At 49.2% G+C, this 20,572-nt stretch overlaps 1 protein-coding gene across 1 annotated transcript in view; it reads left to right on the plus strand.

Moving 5' to 3' along the window:
- Positions 1 to 20,572, plus strand: part of LOC143933102 (uncharacterized) — a 117,321-nt gene that overhangs the window by 76,408 nt on the left and 20,341 nt on the right. Inside the window, exon 7 of the mRNA XM_077456042.1 lies at positions 8,850 to 8,996. Within this exon, the coding sequence (XP_077312168.1) occupies positions 8,850 to 8,996 (147 nt within the window). The remainder of the gene's footprint in view (positions 1 to 8,849; positions 8,997 to 20,572) is intronic.

Below are 20,572 nucleotides of genomic sequence, written 5' to 3' on the forward strand. Positions count from 1 at the left end.
ACTGCAAGCTCTATTTAAAAAGAGCAAGATAGTTAGCTATATAGGTGGATATAGCGCTGTATACTGGGTTCAGAGCACGCAGACAGCACGCACAATCTCCTACAACTGACTGCAAGCTCTATTTAAAAAGAGCAAGATAGCTAGCTATATAGGTGGATATAGCGGTGTATACTGGGTTCAGAGCACGCAGACAGAACGCACAATCTCCTACAACTGACTGCAAGCTCTATTTAAAAAGAGCAAAATAGTTAGCTATATAGGTGGATATAGCGGTGTATACTGGGTTCAGGGCACGTAGACAGCACGCACAATCTCCTACAACTGACTGCAAGCTCTATTAAAAAAGAGAAATATAGCTAGCTATATAGGTGGATATAGCGGTGTATACTGCGGTCAGGGCACGCAGACAACAACCACTAGAACAAGAACGCAAAATCGGCCGATAACGATCGGTGTATACTGTGTTGAAGGTACACAGAACACCCACTAACTCCTACAGACGCCAACACACTACACAAGGCCACCGCACTGGCGGCCTTATATAGTGTGGGGCGTGTACTACACAGCCTGAGCTATGATTGGCCACAGGCATCCTGCCTGTCGCCAATCATGGCTCTCCTCGCTCCCGACGCTGTGATTGGCCAAGCATGCGGGGTCACAGTGCATGCTTGGCCAATCATGAGCCAGCAATGCACTGCGATGGCGCAGTGCATTGTGGGCTGTGAGCGCCACACGAATTTGGCGCAAACGGCCCATAACGTTCGGAATTCGCTGAACGGGCGAACAGCCGATGTTCGAGTCGAACGTATGTTCGACTCGAACACGAAGCTCATCCCTATATACAACAAACACACCATGACACGATAAGGAAACAGAGTTCACTCTGATACATCTTCCATCCATATCACTCGTTTTTGGGAGGCTATCCATTCATTCAGGCCAGGAGAGGAGACATTTGTTTTGCTGTACATGTGACCCTCTGATCCATGTTTGTGAGTGTAACCCTTTTAACTTGAATCTGAATTTTTGCCATTAAGCAGTATTACACTAGGGCAGCCATGCGCGCTCTTCTCTTTGTACATAAGCTGTGCAGATGAATCGGGAGCAAGTGGAAAGCCGGTTCGATATCAGCTTTTGCCATCAGTGCCCCCTTACTACAGTGACAAACCCAGCTCACTGCCGCATCAAAGGATGTGTACGAAACTGTGCATGAGTCAGGGTCAACCGCATTGTTGACCGATCCCCTTTCGGAAAAGACAGGTGGTGTATAAGCCTTAAAGCGGGAGTCCGCCGGGAGTTCCGCCGTTTTTTTTTTTTTTTAAAAGCCAGCAGCTACGAATACTGCAGCTGCTGACTTTTAAAATAGTGACACTTACCCGCCCAGCGCGCCCGCGATGTCGGCACCCGAAGCCGATCTCTCGATCGTCTCTCGGGTGCTGCCGCCGCCATCTTGGCTAAGGGAATCAGGAAGTGGAGCCTTTCGGCTTCATTTCCCGGTTCCCTACTGCACATGCGCGAGTCGCGCTGCGCAATAAGGATGGTCCCCGCTGTCTCTGGGATCCGTGTGTTTCCCAGCAGGCAGCGGGGGGACTTTCGGAAAGGAAAGGGGCGTGGATTCTGCGGAAAGGGGCGTACCTTCTGCAGAATCTACGCCGGAAGTGGGTGCAGATACCTGTAATGTACAGGTACCTGCACCCCCCTCCCCCCTGAAAGGTGCCAATTGTGGCGCCGGAGGGGGGGGGATTCCAATGAGCGGAAGGTCCACTTTAGGGTGGACCTCCGCTTTAACTTGTTCAGCTCCTTTTTGGGCACCACTCCCAAAGGGGAAATCACCAACTCTTCCATAGGCCGATCACTGAAAGGCCCGCCATGCAGCCTAGCACCATTACCCAATTTTTTTCCCACTACCCCGGAATGGAGCAAAGCCGAACGCAAATTCTTAGCTACCGGCAGGATGGCGTGTAAAGAGCAAGGGATATAGAAACCCTCGGGAAATCCCTCCCTCAACAGCCTAGCGGCCTCCCAATCTGGAAACCTATTTAGAAAAATTTGCATCCTTTCCACCCACACCGGTTTCGTCCCTTTTGTTGCTAAAATCCCCGCCATGTCCCTTGCCTTTTTTGAAAAAGCCTGAGATGGGATGGGATCCCCCGGAGACAGAGCACTTGTGTTTAAAACGACATGCTCCCCTGAACTTGCAGGTTCCCTCATTGTACTGCCAGCAGACATTCCATTTTTTGGAGGCCGGCTGTTCTGGGGACGTAGAACCCCCCGAACCCTCCTGGAAAAAAATGATTTGGGTCCCTCGCTGACGACATCAACTTCATCCAGAATCTAATGTCCTTGTGATCCTATTTTAGGGACGGACGGCCTGCGCTGTCTGAACTGTTCGTCATACCACAGCCAGGCCAAACCTCAGTAGACTCTGTAAGCTTCCCCCACCACCTCCATGTAACAGAAAAGTGCCAAACAGTGTTCAGGGTTCTTTTCGCCTATCACACTTTCCATAATGGCAAACGCCTGCAGCCAATTTATGAACATGCGCGGGATCAAACAGTATCTCAGTTTTTCCTCCTCATCCTCCTTCTTGCCATCGTCTTGTTTAACCCTGTCCAAATTAAACTTTTCCAGGGGCAATAGCAAAAATATCTCCACATACTCACCCTTCACTATATTATCTCTGACTAGGGATGAGCCGAACACCCCCCGGTTCGGTTCGCACCAGAACTTGCGAACGACCCCCGCGTTCGGTACGAACGTTAGAACCCCATTGAAGTCTATGGGACTCGAACGTTCGAATTGGAAAGTGCTAATTTTAACGGCTAATATGCAAGATACTGTCCTAAAAAGGGTTTGGCGACCTGCCTCCTGCCTCAGGGGACATGGGTCACTGCAAAAAAAAGTTTTAAAAACTACCGTTTTGGTGGGAGCACTGATTTTAATGATGATTAAAGTGAAAAAAAAAAGTGAAATATTCCTTTAAATATGGTGCCTGGGGGGTGTCTGTAGTATGCCTGTGAAGTGCCACGTGTTTCCCGTGTTTAGAACAGTCCCTGCACAAAATGACATTAAACGGAAATAACACCATTTAAAACTACTTGCGGTTTTAATGTTATATCTGGTTCCTGCAATATGGTTGAAAATCATTGAGAAACATGGCATGGGTAGCCCTCCCTGCCCATTACCAGCCTATTTGGGTCTTGTACGCATATTAAGGGGAACCCCGTACCCATATTAAAAAAAGGAAATGCGTGTGGCCCCCAGGCCCTATATACTCAGAACAGCAGTATACAGGCGGTGCAAACAAGACAGGGACTGTGTAGGTTTGTTGTGTTAAGTTGAATCTGTTTGTCATTTTCAACCGGTACATTTTTAAAGTGTAGCTCCAGTCAAAAAAACTATCTTTAAGCTTTTTGGAAAACATAGGGAAGGGTTATCACCCCTGTATAATTTGTTTTGTCGTCCATCTTTTTTCATCTCACTTGCTGCTGTCTCCTTGCGTTTGCAAGTAGGAGATGTTTGTAAGTTGGATGTTTGAAAGTAGGGGCCTGCCCTATATTATAGCGGTATGTACTGGGTACAGAGCACGCAGACAGCACGCACTATCTCCTAACACTACTGACTGCAAGCTCTATTATTAACCACTTGTTAGCCCAATGTTTGCATAAAGTGAAAGATGAAGTTATGCTGAGTAAATAGATATCAAACATGTCACTCTTCAAAATTGCACATGCCCGTGGAATGGCGCCAAACGTCGCTACTTAAAAAATCCCCATAGGCGACGCTTTAAATATTTTTTTACTGGTTACATGTTTTGAGTTGCAGAGGAGGTCTAGGACTAGAATTATTGCTCTCGCTCTAACATTCTCGGCGATACCTTACATGTGTGGCACATGCGAGCACATGGGGACATGGGCGCTTTAATTTTTATTTTATTTTTTTATTGTTCATTTTACTTTATTTATTTTAGTTTGACATTTTTTTTCCCAAAAATATATTTTTGATCACTTTTATTCCTATTACAAGAAATGTAAACATCCCTTGTAATAGGAATATGGGGTGACAGGTCCTCTTTACAGTGAAATCTGGGGGGTCAATATGACCCCACATCTCACCTCTAGGCTGGGAAGCCTGAAATAAAAAATAAAAAAAAGATTCTGGCTTTGATCGTACTGGCGAGTTGGTAGAAGCACCGGAGGGCGGTGAGGGGTGGGGGGCGTCTATGGCTGGGTATTTCAGGGTATCACCGAGTATGGCTGGGTATCTCTGAGTATGGCTGGGTATGGCAATTTATGGCAGGGTATTACAGAGTATTGGCGGGGTATTGGCGGGGTACTACAGAGTAATAGCAGGGTACTGCACTGCAGAGTAATGGCGGGGTACTGCACTGCAGAGTAATGGCGGGGTACTGCACTGCAGAGTAATGGCGGGGTACTGCACTGCAGAGTAATGGCGGGGTACTGCACTGCAGAGTAATGGCGGGGTACTGCACTGCAGAGTAATGGCGGGGTACTGCACTGCAGAGTAATGGCGGGGTACTGCACTGCAGAGTAATGGCGGGGTACTGCACTGCAGAGTAATGGCGGGGTACTGCACTGCAGAGTAATGGCGGGGTACTGCACTGCAGAGTAATGGCGGGGTACTGCACTGCAGAGTAATGGCGGGGTACTGCACTGCAGAGTAATGGCGGGGTACTGCACTGCAGAGTAATGGCAGGGTACTGCACTGCAGAGTAATGGCAGGGTACTGCACTGCAGAGTAATGGCAGGGTACTGCACTGCAGAGTAATGGCAGGGTACTGCACTGCAGAGTAATGGCAGGGTACTGCACTGCAGAGTAATGGCAGGGTACTGCACTGCAGAGTAATGGCGGGGTACTGCAGAGTAATGGCGGGGTACTGCACTGCAGAGTAATGGCAGGGTACTGCACTGCAGAGTAATGGCAGGGTACTGCACTGCAGAGTAATGGCAGGGTACTGCAGAGTAATGGCAGGGTACTGCAGAGTAATGGCGGGGTACTGCAGAGTAATGGCGGGGTACTGCAGAGTAATGGCGGGGTACTGCAGAGTAATGGCGGGGTACTGCAGAGTAATGGCGGGGTACTGCAGAGTAATGGCGGGGTACTGCAGAGTAATGGCGGGGTACTGCAGAGTATGCACTGGTATTGAGGGGTTAAATTCGGTGAGCAGCGATGTGGGCACTGCAGATGCAGCCCACATCGCTGCTGACACCGATCTCTTTCCCCTCCGCTGTACCGATCGGTACAGAAAGGGGAGGGAGGAACCGGCGTCATAACATGACGCCGGTTTGTTTCCAAGTGATCACTCCGTCATTTGACGGAGCAATCACGTGGTAAACGGCCGCTATGAGCGGCCGTTTACCGTTATGCGCCGGGTCCTATGGACCCGGCGGTCACGGATGATCTCGAGTGCGCACACCTCGGGGCACGCGAGAGCAGAATTCTGGGAGGCCGTTAATTAACGGCCTCTCTGAGTTAAACAACCGCCCTAAAGCCGTTAATCGGCAATGGGCAGTTGTTAAGTGGTTAAAGCTAGATCACTAGCTATATAGGTGAGGTGAATATAGTGGTGTATACTGCAGTCAGGGCACAGACAACAACCACTACACAGCAGCAAGATAGGAAATCAGCCAAAAACGATCAGTGTGTACTGTGTTGAAGGTACACAGAACACCCACTGCTTCAGATGCAAAGTAACACACTACAGGAGGCCGCCTTAAAGGCGGCCTTATATAGTGTGGGGCGTGCACTACACAGCCTGAGCTATGATTGGCCACAGGCAGGATGCCTGTGGCCAATCATGGCTCTCCTCGCTGCCGGCGCTGCGATTGGCCAAGCATGCGGGGTCACAGTGCATGCTTAGCCAATCATCGGGCAGCAATGCACTGCGCCAATGCAGTGCATTGTGGTCCGCGCGCGCGTCACTCGAATTTTGACGCGGACGGCCAAAACGTTCGGAATTCGCCGAACGCACGAACAGCCAATGTTCGAGTCGAACGTACGTTCGACTCGAACACGAAGCTCATCCCTATCTCTGACATCCGGCTTCAGGTGAGAACCTAGAGGGCCCTCAAAACAGACGTATACCTCGCATTTTGCTTCATCTGCAATGCGAACAACATCTGTCCTACCCCCACTTTCCTGCGATGTACCAGCTTTTTCCTCCTCCAGAGCCATTAGCAGCCCAGGAGCCATGGACAAAGTCAAACCCGCGGCCCTATGAGGCTCCGCAATAACTGATAAAGGGTAGGTGACTGACCCAGGGGCCCCTTGCAGCCAAGGGAGACCCACCACTCAGCGGCACTCATGCTGCCGCCTGTTGTGCCTGCCCCCCCAGTCCCTACCACAAACTGTTGTACAAAGCCCTGCAATCCCTCCAGTAAAGCTTGCAGACACGTGTCAGACCCCGCGGGGATGGATACGAATCTACCGCCTGGGCGGCCCCCATTGTGGCCACAAGGGGCCGTGTCACCCATTTTATGGCCCTTGAACCCCCTGCAATCATTACTCCTGACTACCCCTGCATAGTGTTAGGCTTATATATAGAGGACAGACATGGTGACTTACCGGGCTGACCAGGGGAGGGCGTACCCACTGCCATCACTCTGGAATCCACTGTTGCCTGACTCTCCTGGGCATCCTCCACTTCTGACCCAGACAGCTCCCCTTCTGATCGTTCACCTGATGGCTCCTGGACCTCCTGATAGCTCACCGCTGGGGACACCGGTCTGGACATCATGTGGATCTGGCTCTGCTGGCCCCGCCTCCCAATGTTGGCTCCGCCCCCGGTTGTTCCTCTTGTGTGTCTTGTGCACTGGCCACTGATGGTGTGTCCCTGCGTACTGCGCCATTTTGCCCTTACAGCCCAGTGGTGTGAAGCACTGGTCTGAGGCTGCCGGCCAAGGCCCAGAGAGGGCCCGGTGGCTGTTGCAGTTCATCTCCCTCGCTGGGACCTCCCCCTGGCTGTGACATCCAGCAAGGGGGTGTCCGGTGCCTTAAAGCGTCACTGAACTCACAACAGTGAAATCAGTCTGTATATGCAGTAAAGCATGCTTGTGGAACCCAAGGGGTTAATCCTCTGCAGTGTGCAAAAAGGTTATTTGATCCTGTCTTCTCTGATCCTCCCCTTCTTCCACACTCCCCAATCCATCTCCTGATAGTACAGAGCCTTGGGGGTGCTCTGCACATGCTTAGTTTGGTGTGTATTGCTTCAGAGTTTTTTTTTTTTTCTTGGGAGAGTACATGAGATCGTCACAGGGCCAATCAGCACTGTCCAAACAGAGGGTCAGGGGTCCTGCAGTCTCATAGGAAAGTCAGAGTAGAATGAAAACTCCTCCTACAAGCTTTAACCAGGCACTGATAGAAGTCACAAGACTGCTATATACTACTGATGAGAAAAGGTGTTTAGCAGTTTATATTTACTAAAATAATTGCATGTCCAAGTTCTGTGTACTATGGGAGCAGTGGCGGCCTGTAATGCAGGGCACATGGGTGCCGCCCCCCATCCATGCGTCCAGCCCCAAAATCTACATGTGGGTGCCGGACGCATGTATTCCAATGTTTTTTTTTTTTGAAGCACGTGATTAGAGCCTGAGGCTCTAATAGCCTTGAAAAAAGGGTGGACAGGGCACTGCGCCCTGCGTACACCCATTTGTGTAACAATAGCGAATGAATATACGCTATTGTCTTCCTCATTCCTCTCCTGGCCTGAGACCCGTCACCTGATTGGCTGAATGGAAAGGCAATTTGATTGGCCACCTAGGAGGAGGAGGAGGGAGGAGACGCACGGCGTGATGCACGGGAGGAGGAAACGCAGGGGAAGCCATCACCCGATGCCCAGAAGAGCGCTGCCTGCAACCTAGTTGGGGTAAGTGCGGGGCCGACCAACTGGGGGGGTGGCGGGAGGCGTGGGTGACCACCAGACGCCACTTTGTGGGAGACCAGATATAGTAAATGCAGGGTCCTGGTTTTAGTTACACTTTAATGTGCATTGCGGGAACTGCCAACGTACAAGCAGGGGCACTGATTGGCTTCTCAGTAAAAAATGGCCGTTTAGTGGCGGTGGGAGTCCAGGATGTAGATGCTGGCCCTGGATGATGCCTAAATAAAGATGGTGCCATCCTTATTTAGAGAAAAGTTGATGAAAGCCTTGTTGGGGGGGGAGTAGACTGTGATCTCTGTATCTGGAAATGTTACACCTACACATTATTAGGTATGCATGCACTTAACATAAAACATACAGTATATCTGATACGAGGTCCACTATAGGCCCCACTTTAAAGTGATTGTAGAGGCTGAAGGTTTTTTACCTTCATACATTCTATGCTTGAAGGTTAAAAAAAAAACAAAAAAAACTTCTGTGTGCAGCAGCCCCTCTACTACTTACATGAATTCCCTCTTGATGTGCACGAGAGCCTCGGCTGTGCCGGGACTCCCTCTGCTCATTGGCTGAGACAGCAGTGGCAGACATTGGCTGCCACTGCTGTCAATCACAGCCAGTGAGCCAATGACGAGAGAGCGGGTAGCAGGGCCGAGCCTCGGCTCTACGGGTCCTATGACGCACAGAGCAAGGCTTGAGAGTGAGCGCCCAGCAGGACTCCTGCGGGCACTGGTCAGGGGGGAGGAGCCAGGAGCTCCAGCGGGGGGCTTGAGAAAAAGAGGAGGATCTGGGCTGCTCCATGCAAAACCACTGCACAGAGCAGGTAAGTATAACATGTTTTTTTTTTTTTTTTTAAGCCAAACTTTTAATACTACTTTAAGCAACTTTGGAAGAACATAAGGCTTGTGCTGTTTCTGTCAATGTTTTTACAGAACTTTTATACATTTTTCAGATGGAGCGAAGTCATACCAAGTCTTCCGATCTTGGGCTCCTGTAAACAAATGTAACATCGCTGGTTCCGTAACTACAAAAAATACCAAGTACTTTGTGGGTATAATTTGCTGTGATGGAGATGGCTGTACCCCATCAATATCAGATCGTAAGTAAATCTACCCTTCCTACTGTCATGGTACAGAACAAGGATTTTTTCATTGGATATTGCCTTATCAATCACTTGAGTTCTGGGTACTGGCTGAATCCACAATGATAGCTTGTAGATCCCCGTGTGTGTGTGTGTGTGTGTGTGTGTGTGTGTGTGTGTGTGTGTGTGTGTGTGTGTGTGTGTGCGCACAGTGGTGTGAAAAAGTGTTTGCCCCCTTCCTCATTTCCTGTTCCTTTGCATGTTTGTCACACTTAAGTGTTTCGGAACATCAAACCAATTTAAACAATAGTCAAGGACAACACAAGTAAACACAAAATGCAATTTGTAAATGAAGGTGTTTATTATTAAGGCTGGGTTCACACTGCTGCGGGGGGAGATCCGGATGTGATTCGCACCGCAAATCACATCCGATCTCCGTAGTGATGCGAGTTCAGCCATACAGATAGTATGGCTGAATTCGTATCGCTCCCGCAGCAAACTCGCACGGGACCCTTTTTTTGGTCCGCAACAGAATCGGATCGCATGGGGGTTCACACCATGCGATCCGATTCCTGTGCAAGTCGGCAGATCGCACTGCGATATGCGGACGGATCTGGGGGTGTCATTAACATATCATTGACACTCCCAGCCGTCCGCATAGAGCAGTGTGAACTGCCGGCGGGAGTAATGCGATGCGGGAAAACGCCGCGGATTTGCGGCGTTCCCGCATCGCAGCGGTGTGAACCCGGCCTTAAGGTGAAAAAAAATCCAAACCATCATGGCCATGTGTGAAAAAGTGATTGCCCCCCTTGTTAAAACATACTATAACTGTGGTTGTCCACACCTGAGTTCAATTTCTCTAGCCACACCCAGGCCTGATTATTGCCACACCTGTTCACAATCAAGGCATCACTTAAATAGGAGCTGCTTGACACAGTAAGGTCCACCAGAAGATCCTTAAAAGCTACACATCATGCCGAGACCCAAAGAAGTTCAGGAACAATTGAGAAAGAAAGTAATTGAGATCTATCAGTCTGGAAAGGGTTATAAAGCCATTTCCAAAGCTTTGGGAATCCAGCAAACCACAGTGAGAGCCATTATCCACAAATGGCGAAGACATGGAACAGTGGTGAACCTTCCCAGGAGTGGCCGGCCGCCCAAAATTACCCCAAGAGCGCAGCGACGACTCATCCAAGAGGTCACAAAACACCCCACAACAACGCCCAAGGAACTGCAGGCCTCACTTGCCTCAGTTAAGGTCAGCGTTCATGCCTCCACCATCAGGAAAAGACTGGGCAAAAATGGCCTGCATGGCAGAGTTCCAAGGAGAAAACCACTGCTGAGCAAAAAGAACATCAAAGCTCGTCTCAATTTCTCCACAACACATCTTGATGATCCCCAAGACTTTTGGGACAACATTCTGTGGACCGATGAGACAAAAGTGGAACTCTTTGGAAGGTGTGTGTCCAAGTATATCTGGCGTAGAAGGAACACTGCATTTCATAAAAAGAACATTATACCAACAGTAAAATATGGTGGTGGTAGTGTGATGGTCTGGGGCTGTTTTGCTGCTTCAGGACCTGGAAGACTTGCCGTGATAAAAGGAACTATGAATTCTGCTGTCTACCAAGAGATCCTGAAGGAGAATGTCCGACCATCTGTTCGTGTACTCAAGCTGAAACGAACTTGGGTTCTGCAGCAGGACAATGATCCTAAACACACCAGCAAGTCCACCACCGAATGGCTGAAGAAAAACAAAATGAAGACTTTGGAGTGGCCTAGCCAAAGTCCTGACCTGAATCCTATTGAGATGTTGTGGTATGACCTTAAAAAGGCCGTTCATGCTCGAAAACCCTCTAATGTAACTGAATTAGGACAATTCTGCAAAGATGAGTGGGCCAAAATTCCTCCAGGACGCTGTAAAAGCCTCATTGCACGTTATCGCAAACGCTTGGTTGCAGTTGTTGCTGCTAAGGGTGGCCCAACCAGTTATTAGGTTTAGGGGGCAATCACTTTTTCACACAGGGCCATGATGGTTTGGATTTTTTTTCACCTTTAATAATAAACACCTTCATTTACAAATTGCATTTTGTGTTTACTTGTGTTGTCGTGGACTATTGTTTAAATTGGTTTGATGTTCCGAAACACTTAAGTGTGACAAACATGCAAAGGAACAGGAAATGAGGAAGGGGGGAAACACGTTTTCACACCACTGTATATATATACTGTATATATATCACTATTGAAAAGCTTTGGGATGAGTTGGAACATTGATAGCGAGCCAGGTCTTCTCATCCAACATCTGTACCGGACCTCACAAATTCTCTTTTGCCTAAATGGGCACAAATTCCCACTGGCACACTCCAAAATTGTGTGGAAAATCTTCCTAGAAGGAGTGGAGGCTGTAACAGCTAGAGATGAGCCGAATATACACTATATTGTCAAAAGTATCAGGACGCCTGCCTTTACATGCACATGAACTTTAATGGCATCCCAGCCTTAGTGCGTAGGGTTCAATATTGAGTTGGCCTTTGCAGCTTAAAACAGCTTCATCTTTTCTGGGAAGGCTCTCCACAAGGTTTAGGAGTGTGTCTATGGGAATATTTGACCATTCTTCCAGAAGCACATTTGTGAGGTCAGGCACTGATGTGGATGAGAAGGCCTGGCTCACAGTCTCCTTTCTAATTGATTCCAAAGGTTTTCTATCAGGTTGAGGTCAGGACTCTGTGCAGGCCAGTCAAGTTCCTCCACCCCAAACTCGCTTGGCCATGTCTTTATGGACCTTGCTTTGTGCACTGGTCCAAATCATTTGGTGGAGGGGGGATTATGGTGTGGGGGTTGTTTTTCTGACCCCAAAGCACCTTGTCCCCATGTTGATGGGGACAAGGGCCTCATCCCCACAACCCTTGCCTGGTGGTTGTGGGGGAATGCTGGCGGGGGGCTTATCAGAACCTGGAAGCCCCCTTTAACAAGGGGACCCCCAGATCAGTGTTGCCAACCTACCAGACTGAAATTCACAGACACGAAACTGAAAATTTACTGGCAGAGCAAAGTTTTTACTGCCATTTTCTAAAAGTTACAGCATTAAAGTTTTCAGTGCAAATTGCAATACTTCAGCTACAAACAAATACAATATGCAAATGGACATGATTTAGTCCAATACCCCAGTGACACCTAATCGGGTTAGGCACCTCATCCCCCAATAAATATGTTATGCCGCGTACACACGAGCGGACTTTTGGACATCCAAAGTCTGACGGACTGATTCCGTCAGACTATTCGATCGTGTGTGGGCTGCAACGGACTTTTGATTCGCCAAAGTCTGACGGACTTTAGAATATGGAACATGCTTCAAATTTTTCAGACGGAACTCTGCCGGACCCGGTCCCTCCGAAAAATTCGCTCGTGTGTATGCTATTCCGACGGACTAAAACCGACGCGAGGGCAGCTATTGGCTACTGGCTATGAACTTCCTTATTCAAGTCCAGTCGTACGTCATCACGTTCGAATCCGTCGGAGTTTAGTGTGATTGTGTGTGGCCAAGTCCGCTCAGTCGAAAAGTCCGTCAGAACTCTGTCGGAACTCCGGCAGAACTCCTTCGGAAGTCTGTCGGACATAAGTTCTCTCGTGTGTACGGAGCTTTATAGAGAGTAAGGGAATAGAGGAGGGGAATTTTTTTAGCGGTGCAAAATATAACAATGGTATACACAAAATATACTAAAAATTCATGTTATTTTATTACATATACATTAAAAGGACATTGAAGTACAGAATTATGCAAACAATTGTATACACATGATTACTGAGCTGAAGGGATCCCGGTAGTAGGTGTTGGCAGGATAATCGCACTTGTTCCCGACATGTTTCGCAATGTGCTTCTTCAAGGGAAACGTGCAACTGACAACAAATTTAATTTTCAAGAAAAAAGAAAAAAGGGGGAGTTTAGACCATGCAAAAAAACAAAAACAACAAAAAACCTATTAAAAGGTATTTTTAATTGCTCAAATGAAAAGCTATGTAGATATCAATCCAACAAACATATCGATCTATTAAAAACGGCGCTTACCCACAGCCACCCAAGTCATGAAGTGCTCGGGATCAGCAAACAGATGGAATAGTGTGCACCCTATCGGCCGAACAGACGGCCCCCAGGCCTATTGGAAGACACAGATGGGGGTAAGTCAGTGCTAAAAAATGGATAAATGAAAAAGATTATAAATGGTGATTGATTGGAAGAATGTATCTGCTAGCCTAAAAAATATATATAATAGGGTAATTATAATAGTAACAATAACCTCATTTTAATGAGGAAAAGGGGCATAAGCCTCAATTAAGTCAAATTTGTTATAGTGTCAGAAAAGACAATCATTACTCATAGGCATTGCATATGGACATAATAAAATTATTAGCTATAAATGAAAAAAGTTCCAGAAAAAAACCTATAACGATTTATCAGACAAGAAAGTATGTAATGATGGCTATGTATCTTTAATAATGGGTAGCAGGTGAGACGTGATGTTAAGCCTCCCTATCAAACCAACTGTGCACTTTCTAAAAGCAGATAGTAACCAGAGGAGTAAACAGCCTGGTAAGTTGAAAAAAGCCAGGCTCTATTGCCCACAGAGTGATTCCTTTTCCTGGGGACAAATACAGAATTAAAGCTGGTTTCAGGAGTTTTAAAATAAATAAAGAAAAATGAAAGGTATCAGTCTACAGTGAAATATATAAGTTACCAGAGAGCAGTGCAGAGCACAACTCCGTCGTGGCAGCAGATGGTATGTTTGAGCATACTGACAAAGAAGGGGATTGCACTGCTTATAAATCCCCCATCCATCGAGCCGGCGTCTGACGTCACCGGCTCGATGCGGACACTATGGGAGAGGCACTGCGCATGTGTAAAGCCCACCGCGCCCCGAGCCCAGACTACAGTTCCCATAATGCCGCTGGGCTGACGAAAGTGATGGACCGCCCATCGCTGCCGAAGGGCAGCAGCAGTGGGATAATCGTGTCGGATCTCCGCCGCGGCGGAGAGACGAGACGAATGCAGAGGGGCCGGAAGGCATGTAGGCATTAGTCCCGGTGAAGGGAACACATCGGAGGCCTGACCAAAACGGGAGCCCCCGGGGTTATGAACACCAGAGGGCTCCCTTGGGTGTCCGTATGCCCTCCAAAACAAAAGTAGAGGCCAGGGGATCATGAGTCAAGCCTGAATGGTGCAGAATAGGTAAAGGGAGGATTCTCAAAAATAAGCGGTGGGACGCCATAGTGTGAACACAGATCAGGGAAACCTGCAGAGATCCCATGCAAGGAATCCATGATCGGCGAGCACTGATCGAACATATTTGGGACCGACATGAACATAAATCATAATGCAGTGTAACCATAAGGACATGATAATTATACAATAATGTATTTATGTTAAACACAGATAAACATAATATTCAATTAGAAAATAAACTAAGAATGAGAAAAAAAAAAAAAATTAATTAAAAAGGGAAAAAAAACAAAAAAAAAACAACAAAAAACAAATAATAAATTCTCTTCTCTCTTCCCTCTCCCCCCCCCCCCCCCACTCATCCCACCCCCTCCCGAACCACCAATGATGGGAAGAACAGCGGTGGGGATTGCAGAGGCCAATGACCCAGGAAAATAAATGCTCAGACGAGGTTATAAGAATGATCTGTAGCTAATATTTTCATAAAAAACCCGGGTATTGGGTTGCTTTTAGGATAAAAATCCACTTAGCTTCAATTTGTAGGAGGAGTTTGTCTACAGAACCACCCCGTGAATTCAGAGTTATGTGTGCCAGGGCAGTGAAGCGAATCCAATTTGGATCGAAAGAATGATCAATTTCCGATGTGTCTACTGATGGCCGTGACTATTTTTTTGTTTAAAATGGGTTTGGTGTGATCTTTAATACGAATTGAAAATAATCGTTTAGTCTTCCCTATATAGAAGCCTCCGCAGCGGCATTGCGCTAAGTATACAATGCCCGGAGTAGAGCACGTGACACGAAATTTCGTGAAGAACCAATTACCATTAGGTAATTTTAACCTTACCAGAGTTATTAATGTATGGGCACATTTCACAGTTACCACATGAAAATGTGCCTAATTGTGTAGGGCCGCGTACACACGGGCGGACTGTTCGCCCAACTTTGTCCGTCAAACAGTTTCGGCAAACAGTCCGCTCAAAATTAGCATGGACGGACATGGCCACACACGACGAACGAACAGTTTGCTGAAACCGTGCGCGATGACGTGTACGGCACGTACGACGGGACGAAAAATACGACGTCCTATACACTGCATTATAACTTTCGGCGTGTAAATCCTTTCTGAGCATGCGCGCAACTTAGTTTGACGAACAAGCCTACACATGGGCGGACTGTCCGCTCAAACAAAGTTTCAGCGGACAGTTTTACGGAATTTCCGAAAAACTTTGTTCGTCAGACTGTCCGCTGAAAGCCCACACACGAGCGGACTGTCCGCTGAAACACTGTTCAGCGGACAAAGTTGGGCGAACAGTCCGCCCGTGTGTACGCGCCCTTAGGCCGCGTACACACGGGCGGACTGTTCGCCCAACCTTGTCCGCTGAACAGTGTTTGGGCGGACAGTCCGCTCGTGTGTGGGCTTTCAGCGGACAGTTTCAGCGGACAGTTGGACGGACAAAGTCTTTTGGAAATTCCGAAAAACTGTCCGCTGAAACTGTGTTTGAGCGAACAGTCCGCCCGTGTGTGGGCCTGTCCGCTGTACTTTCGAAATGAGCGGACTGTTCCCGCTCGGAAAGTCCGCCCATTTCGAGCGCGTGTACAGGTAGGCGGGGCCCGCGAAGGAGACGTCGCGGGCTCCGCCGCCTGGAATGGGCTTAAAGGGGAACCCCAACGCCGAAAAAAATCGGCGTGGGGGTTCCCCCAAAGTCCACACCAGACCCTTGTCCGAGCACGCTACCCGGCCGGCCAGGAAAGGGGGGCGAGCGAGCGCGCCCCCCCTTCTTAGCCGTACCAGGCCGCGTGCCCTCAACATGGGGGGTGCCTTGGGGAAGGGGGGCCGCGCGGCCCCCCCACCCCAAAGCACCTTGTCCCCATGTTGATGAGGACAAGGGCCTCTTCCCGACAACCCTGGCCGTTGGTTGTCGGGGTCTGCGGGCGGGGGGCTTATCGGAATCCGGGAGCCCCCTTTAAGAAGGGGGCCCCCGGATACCGGCCCCCCACCCTATGTGAATGAGTATGGGGTACAATGTACCCCTACCCATTCACCTGTGAAACAAAGTACAAAAAAAAACACAACACAGGGGAAAAAATATTTTATTGCACAGCTCCGGGGGTCTTCCGTCTTCGGGGGTCTTCTCGCCGGACTCCTCCGCTATGTGTGTGTAGCTCTTTTACTAGCGGAGGAGTCCGGCTTTCTTCCTCCCCGCCGCCGGCCTCTTCTCCCGACTTCGGGGGTCTTGTCCCCCTCTTCGGTTCTTCTGCCGGGCCACCGCGCCTTCTTGTAGCTCTTTTACAGGCGGTGGCCCGGTCTTCTGTCGCCGCTGTCGTCGCCGCCGCCGCCGCCTTCCGTTCTTGTTCTTCTTCTTGTTCTTCTGCTTCTTCTCCTGGAGATGTTGACTCGACGAGCTCTCCGGCCGGAATGCCAGAGCCGCGCTGTGCGGTCACTTATATAGTGACAATGGGGCGGTGTCACATGGTATATGTCACATGGGTTGGTCACATGGGTTGATGTCACATGGGGACTATGACATCGTAAGGGGGCGGGGTCACCATGTGACCAACCCATGTGACATATACCATGTGACACCGCCCCATTGTCACTATATAAGTGACCGCACAGCGCGGCTCTGGCATTCCGGCCGGAGAGCTCGTCGAGTCAACATCTCCAGGAGAAGAAGCAGAAGAACAAGAAGAAGAACAAGAACGGAAGGCGGCGGCGGCGGCGACGACAGCGGCGACAGAAGACCGGGCCACCGCCTGTAAAAGAGCTACAAGAAGGCACGGTGGCCCGGCAGAAGAACCGAAGAGGGGGACAAGACCCCCGAAGTCGGGAGAAGAGGCCGGCGGCGGGGAGGAAGAAAGCCGGACTCCTCCGCTAGTAAAAGAGCTACACACACATAGCGGAGGAGTCCGGCGAGAAGACCCCCGAAGACGGAAGACCCCCGGAGCTGTGCAATAAAATATTTTTTCCCCTGTGTTGTGTTTTTTTTTGTACTTTATTTCACAGGTGAATGGGTAGGGGTACATTGTACCCCATACTCATTCACATAGGGTGGGGGGCCGGTATCCGGGGGCCCCCTTCTTAAAGGGGGCTCCCGGATTCCGATAAGCCCCCCGCCCGCAGACCCCGACAACCAACGGCCAGGGTTGTCGGGAAGAGGCCCTTGTCCTCATCAACATGGGGACAAGGTGCTTTGGGGTGGGGGGGCCGCGCGGCCCCCCCTTCCCCAAGGCACCCCCCATGTTGAGGGCACGCGGCCTGGTACGGCTCAGGAGGGGGGGCGCGCTCGCTCGCCCCCCTTTCCTGGCCGGCCGGGTAGCGTGCTCGGACAAGGGTCTGGTGTGGACTTTGGGGGAACCCCCACGCCGACTTTAAGCCCATTCCAGGCGGCGGAGCCCGCGACGTCTCCTTCGCGGGCCCCGCCTACCTGTACACGCGCTCGAAATGGGCGGATTTGCCTCCGCCTTACGTGGGCGAGTCCGTTCATTTCAAAAGTTGAGCGGACTGTTTGGCAAACAGTTCGTTGAAACAGTCCGCTCGTGTGTGGGCAAGTCCGCTCATGCAAATTTTGAGCGGACTGTTTGCCGAAACTGTTTGACGAACAAGGTTGGGCAAACAGTCCGCGCGTGTGTACGCGGCCTAAGTCTAATAGATAATGAATTGTCAATGAAGTGACTTCTTACTAAGCAATCTTTGAGAGACCTAGGTCTCTTAAATGTGATTCCCGGCGAGTCACTTATAAAATGATGTACATTGGGATCTGCTTGTAATAGAGGCCAGAATTTTTGAACAATGGCCCGGAATTTTTTGTGTTGATTTGAATATTGAGTAACAATGCATACAGTATCTACAGTTTTTGACGTTTTATTGGAAAAGAGAAGAGTAGTTCTATCTTTTTCCTTCACTTTATTATAGGATCTCTTCAGTATGCTCAAACATACCATCGGCTGCCACGACGGAGTTTTGCTCTGCACTGCTCTCTGGTAACTTATATATTTCACTGTAGACTGATACCTTTCATTTTTCTTTATTTATTTTAAAACTCCTGAAACCAGCTTTAATTCTGTATTTGTCCCCAGGAAAAGGAATCACTCTGTGGGCAATAGAGCCTGGCTTTTTTCAACTTACCAGGCTGTTTACTCCTCTGGTTACTATCTGCTTTTAGAAAGTGCACAGTTGGTTTGATAGGGAGGCTTAACATCACGTCTCACCTGCTACCCATTATTAAAGATACATAGCCATCATTACATACTTTCTTGTCTGATAAATCGTTATAGGTTTTTTTCTGGAACTTTTTTCATTTATAGCTAATAATTTTATTATGTCCATATGCAATGCCTATGAGTAATGATTGTCTTTTCTGACACTATAACAAATTTGACTTAATTGAGGCTTATGCCCCTTTTCCTCATTAAAATGAGGTTATTGTTACTATTATAATTACCCTATTATATATATTTTTTAGGCTAGCAGATACATTCTTCCAATCAATCACCATTTATAATCTTTTTCATTTATCCATTTTTTAGCACTGACTTACCCCCATCTGTGTCTTCCAATAGGCCTGGGGGCCGTCTGTTCGGCCGATAGGGTGCACACTATTCCATCTGTTTGCTGATCCCGAGCACTTCATGACTTGGGTGGCTGTGGGTAAGCGCCGTTTTTAATAGATCGATATGTTTGTTGGATTGATAATTGTCCTACATTACATCTCCTGTCTCCATCCATCCTTCATCTCCTGTCTCCATCCATCCTTCATCTCCTGTCTCCATCCATCCTTCATCTCCTGTCTCCATCCATCCTTCATCTCCTGTCTCCATCCATCCTTCATCTCCTGTCTCCATCCATCCTTCATCTCCTGTCTCCATCCCTCCTTCATCTCCTGTTTCCATCCCTCCTTCATCTCCTGTCTCCATCCTTCCATCCTTCACCTCCTGTCCTTATCCCTCCTTCATCTACTTCATCTCCTGTCTCCATCCCTCCTTCTTCTCCTGTCTCCATCCCTCCTTCTCCTGTCTCCATCCCTCCTTCTTCTCCTGTCTCCATCCCTCCTTCATCTCCTGTCTCCATCCCTCCTTCATCTCCTGTCTCCATCCCTCCTTCATCTCCTGTCTCCATCCCTCCCTCCTTTACCTCCTGTCTCCATCCCTCCTTTACCTCCTGTCTCCATTCCTCCTTTACCTCCTGTCTCCATTCCTCCTTTACCTCCTGTCTCCATTCCTCCTTCACCTCCTGTCTCCATTCCTCCTTCACCTCCTGTCTCCATCCCTCCGTCCTTCACCTCCTTTCCTTATCCCTCCTTCATCTCCTGTCTCCATCTCTCTATCACCTCCTGTCTCCACCCCTCCTTCTCCTGTCTCCACCCCTCCTTCTCCTGTCTCCATCCCTCCTTCACCTCCTGTCTTCATCCCTCCTTCACCTCCTGTCTCCATCCCTCCTTCACCTCCTGTCTCCATCCCTCCTTCACCTCCTGTCTCCATCCCTCCTTCACCTCCTGTCTCCATCGCTCCATCACCTCCTGTCACCATCCCTCCTGTCTCCATCCCTCCTTCACCTCCTGTCTCCATCCCTCCTTCACCTCCTGTCTCCATCCCTCCTTCACCTCCTGTCTCCACCCCTCCTTCACCTCCTGTCTCCATCCCTCCTTCATCTCCTGTCTCCATCCCTCCTTCATCTCCTGTCTCCATCCTTCCTTCATCTCCTGTCTCCATCCTTCCTTCAGCTCCTGTCTCCATCCTTCCTTCAGCTCCTGTCTCTATCCCTCCTTCAGCTCCTGTCTCCATCAGCTCCTGTCTCCATCCCTCCTTTACCTCCTGTCTCCATCCCTCCATTACCTCCTGTCTCCATCCCTCCTTCACCTCCTGTCTCCATCCCTCCTTCACCTCCTGTCTCCATCCCTCCTTCACCTCCTGTCTCCATCCCTCCTTCACCTCCTGTCTCCATCCCTCCTTCACCTCCTGTCACCATCCCTCCTGTCTCCATCCCTCCTTCACCTCCTGTCTCCATCCCTCCTTCACCTCCTGTCTCCATCCCTCCTTCACCTCCTGTCACCATCCCTCCTGTCTCCATCCCTCCTTCACCTCCTGTCTCCATCCCTCCTTCACCTCCTGTCTCCATCCTTCCTTCACCTCCTGTCTCCATCCCTCCTTCACCTCCTTTCTCCATCCCTCCTTCATCTCCTTTCTCTATCCTTCCTTCATCTCCTGTCTCCATCCTTCCTTCAGCTCCTGTCTCCAACCCTCCATAAGCTCCTGTCTCCATCCCTCCTTTACCTCCTGTCTCCATCCCTCCTTTACCTCCTGTCTCCATCCCTCCATTAACTCCTGTCTCCATCCCTCCTTTAACTCCTGTCTCCATCCCTCCCTCCTTCACCTCCTGTCT

Source organism: Lithobates pipiens, unplaced genomic scaffold (assembly GCF_037356315.1).
Source record: "Lithobates pipiens isolate NorthernLeopardFrog02 unplaced genomic scaffold, aLitPip1_a1.2 Scaffold_27, whole genome shotgun sequence".
Lineage (NCBI taxonomy): Eukaryota > Metazoa > Chordata > Amphibia > Anura > Ranidae > Lithobates > Lithobates pipiens.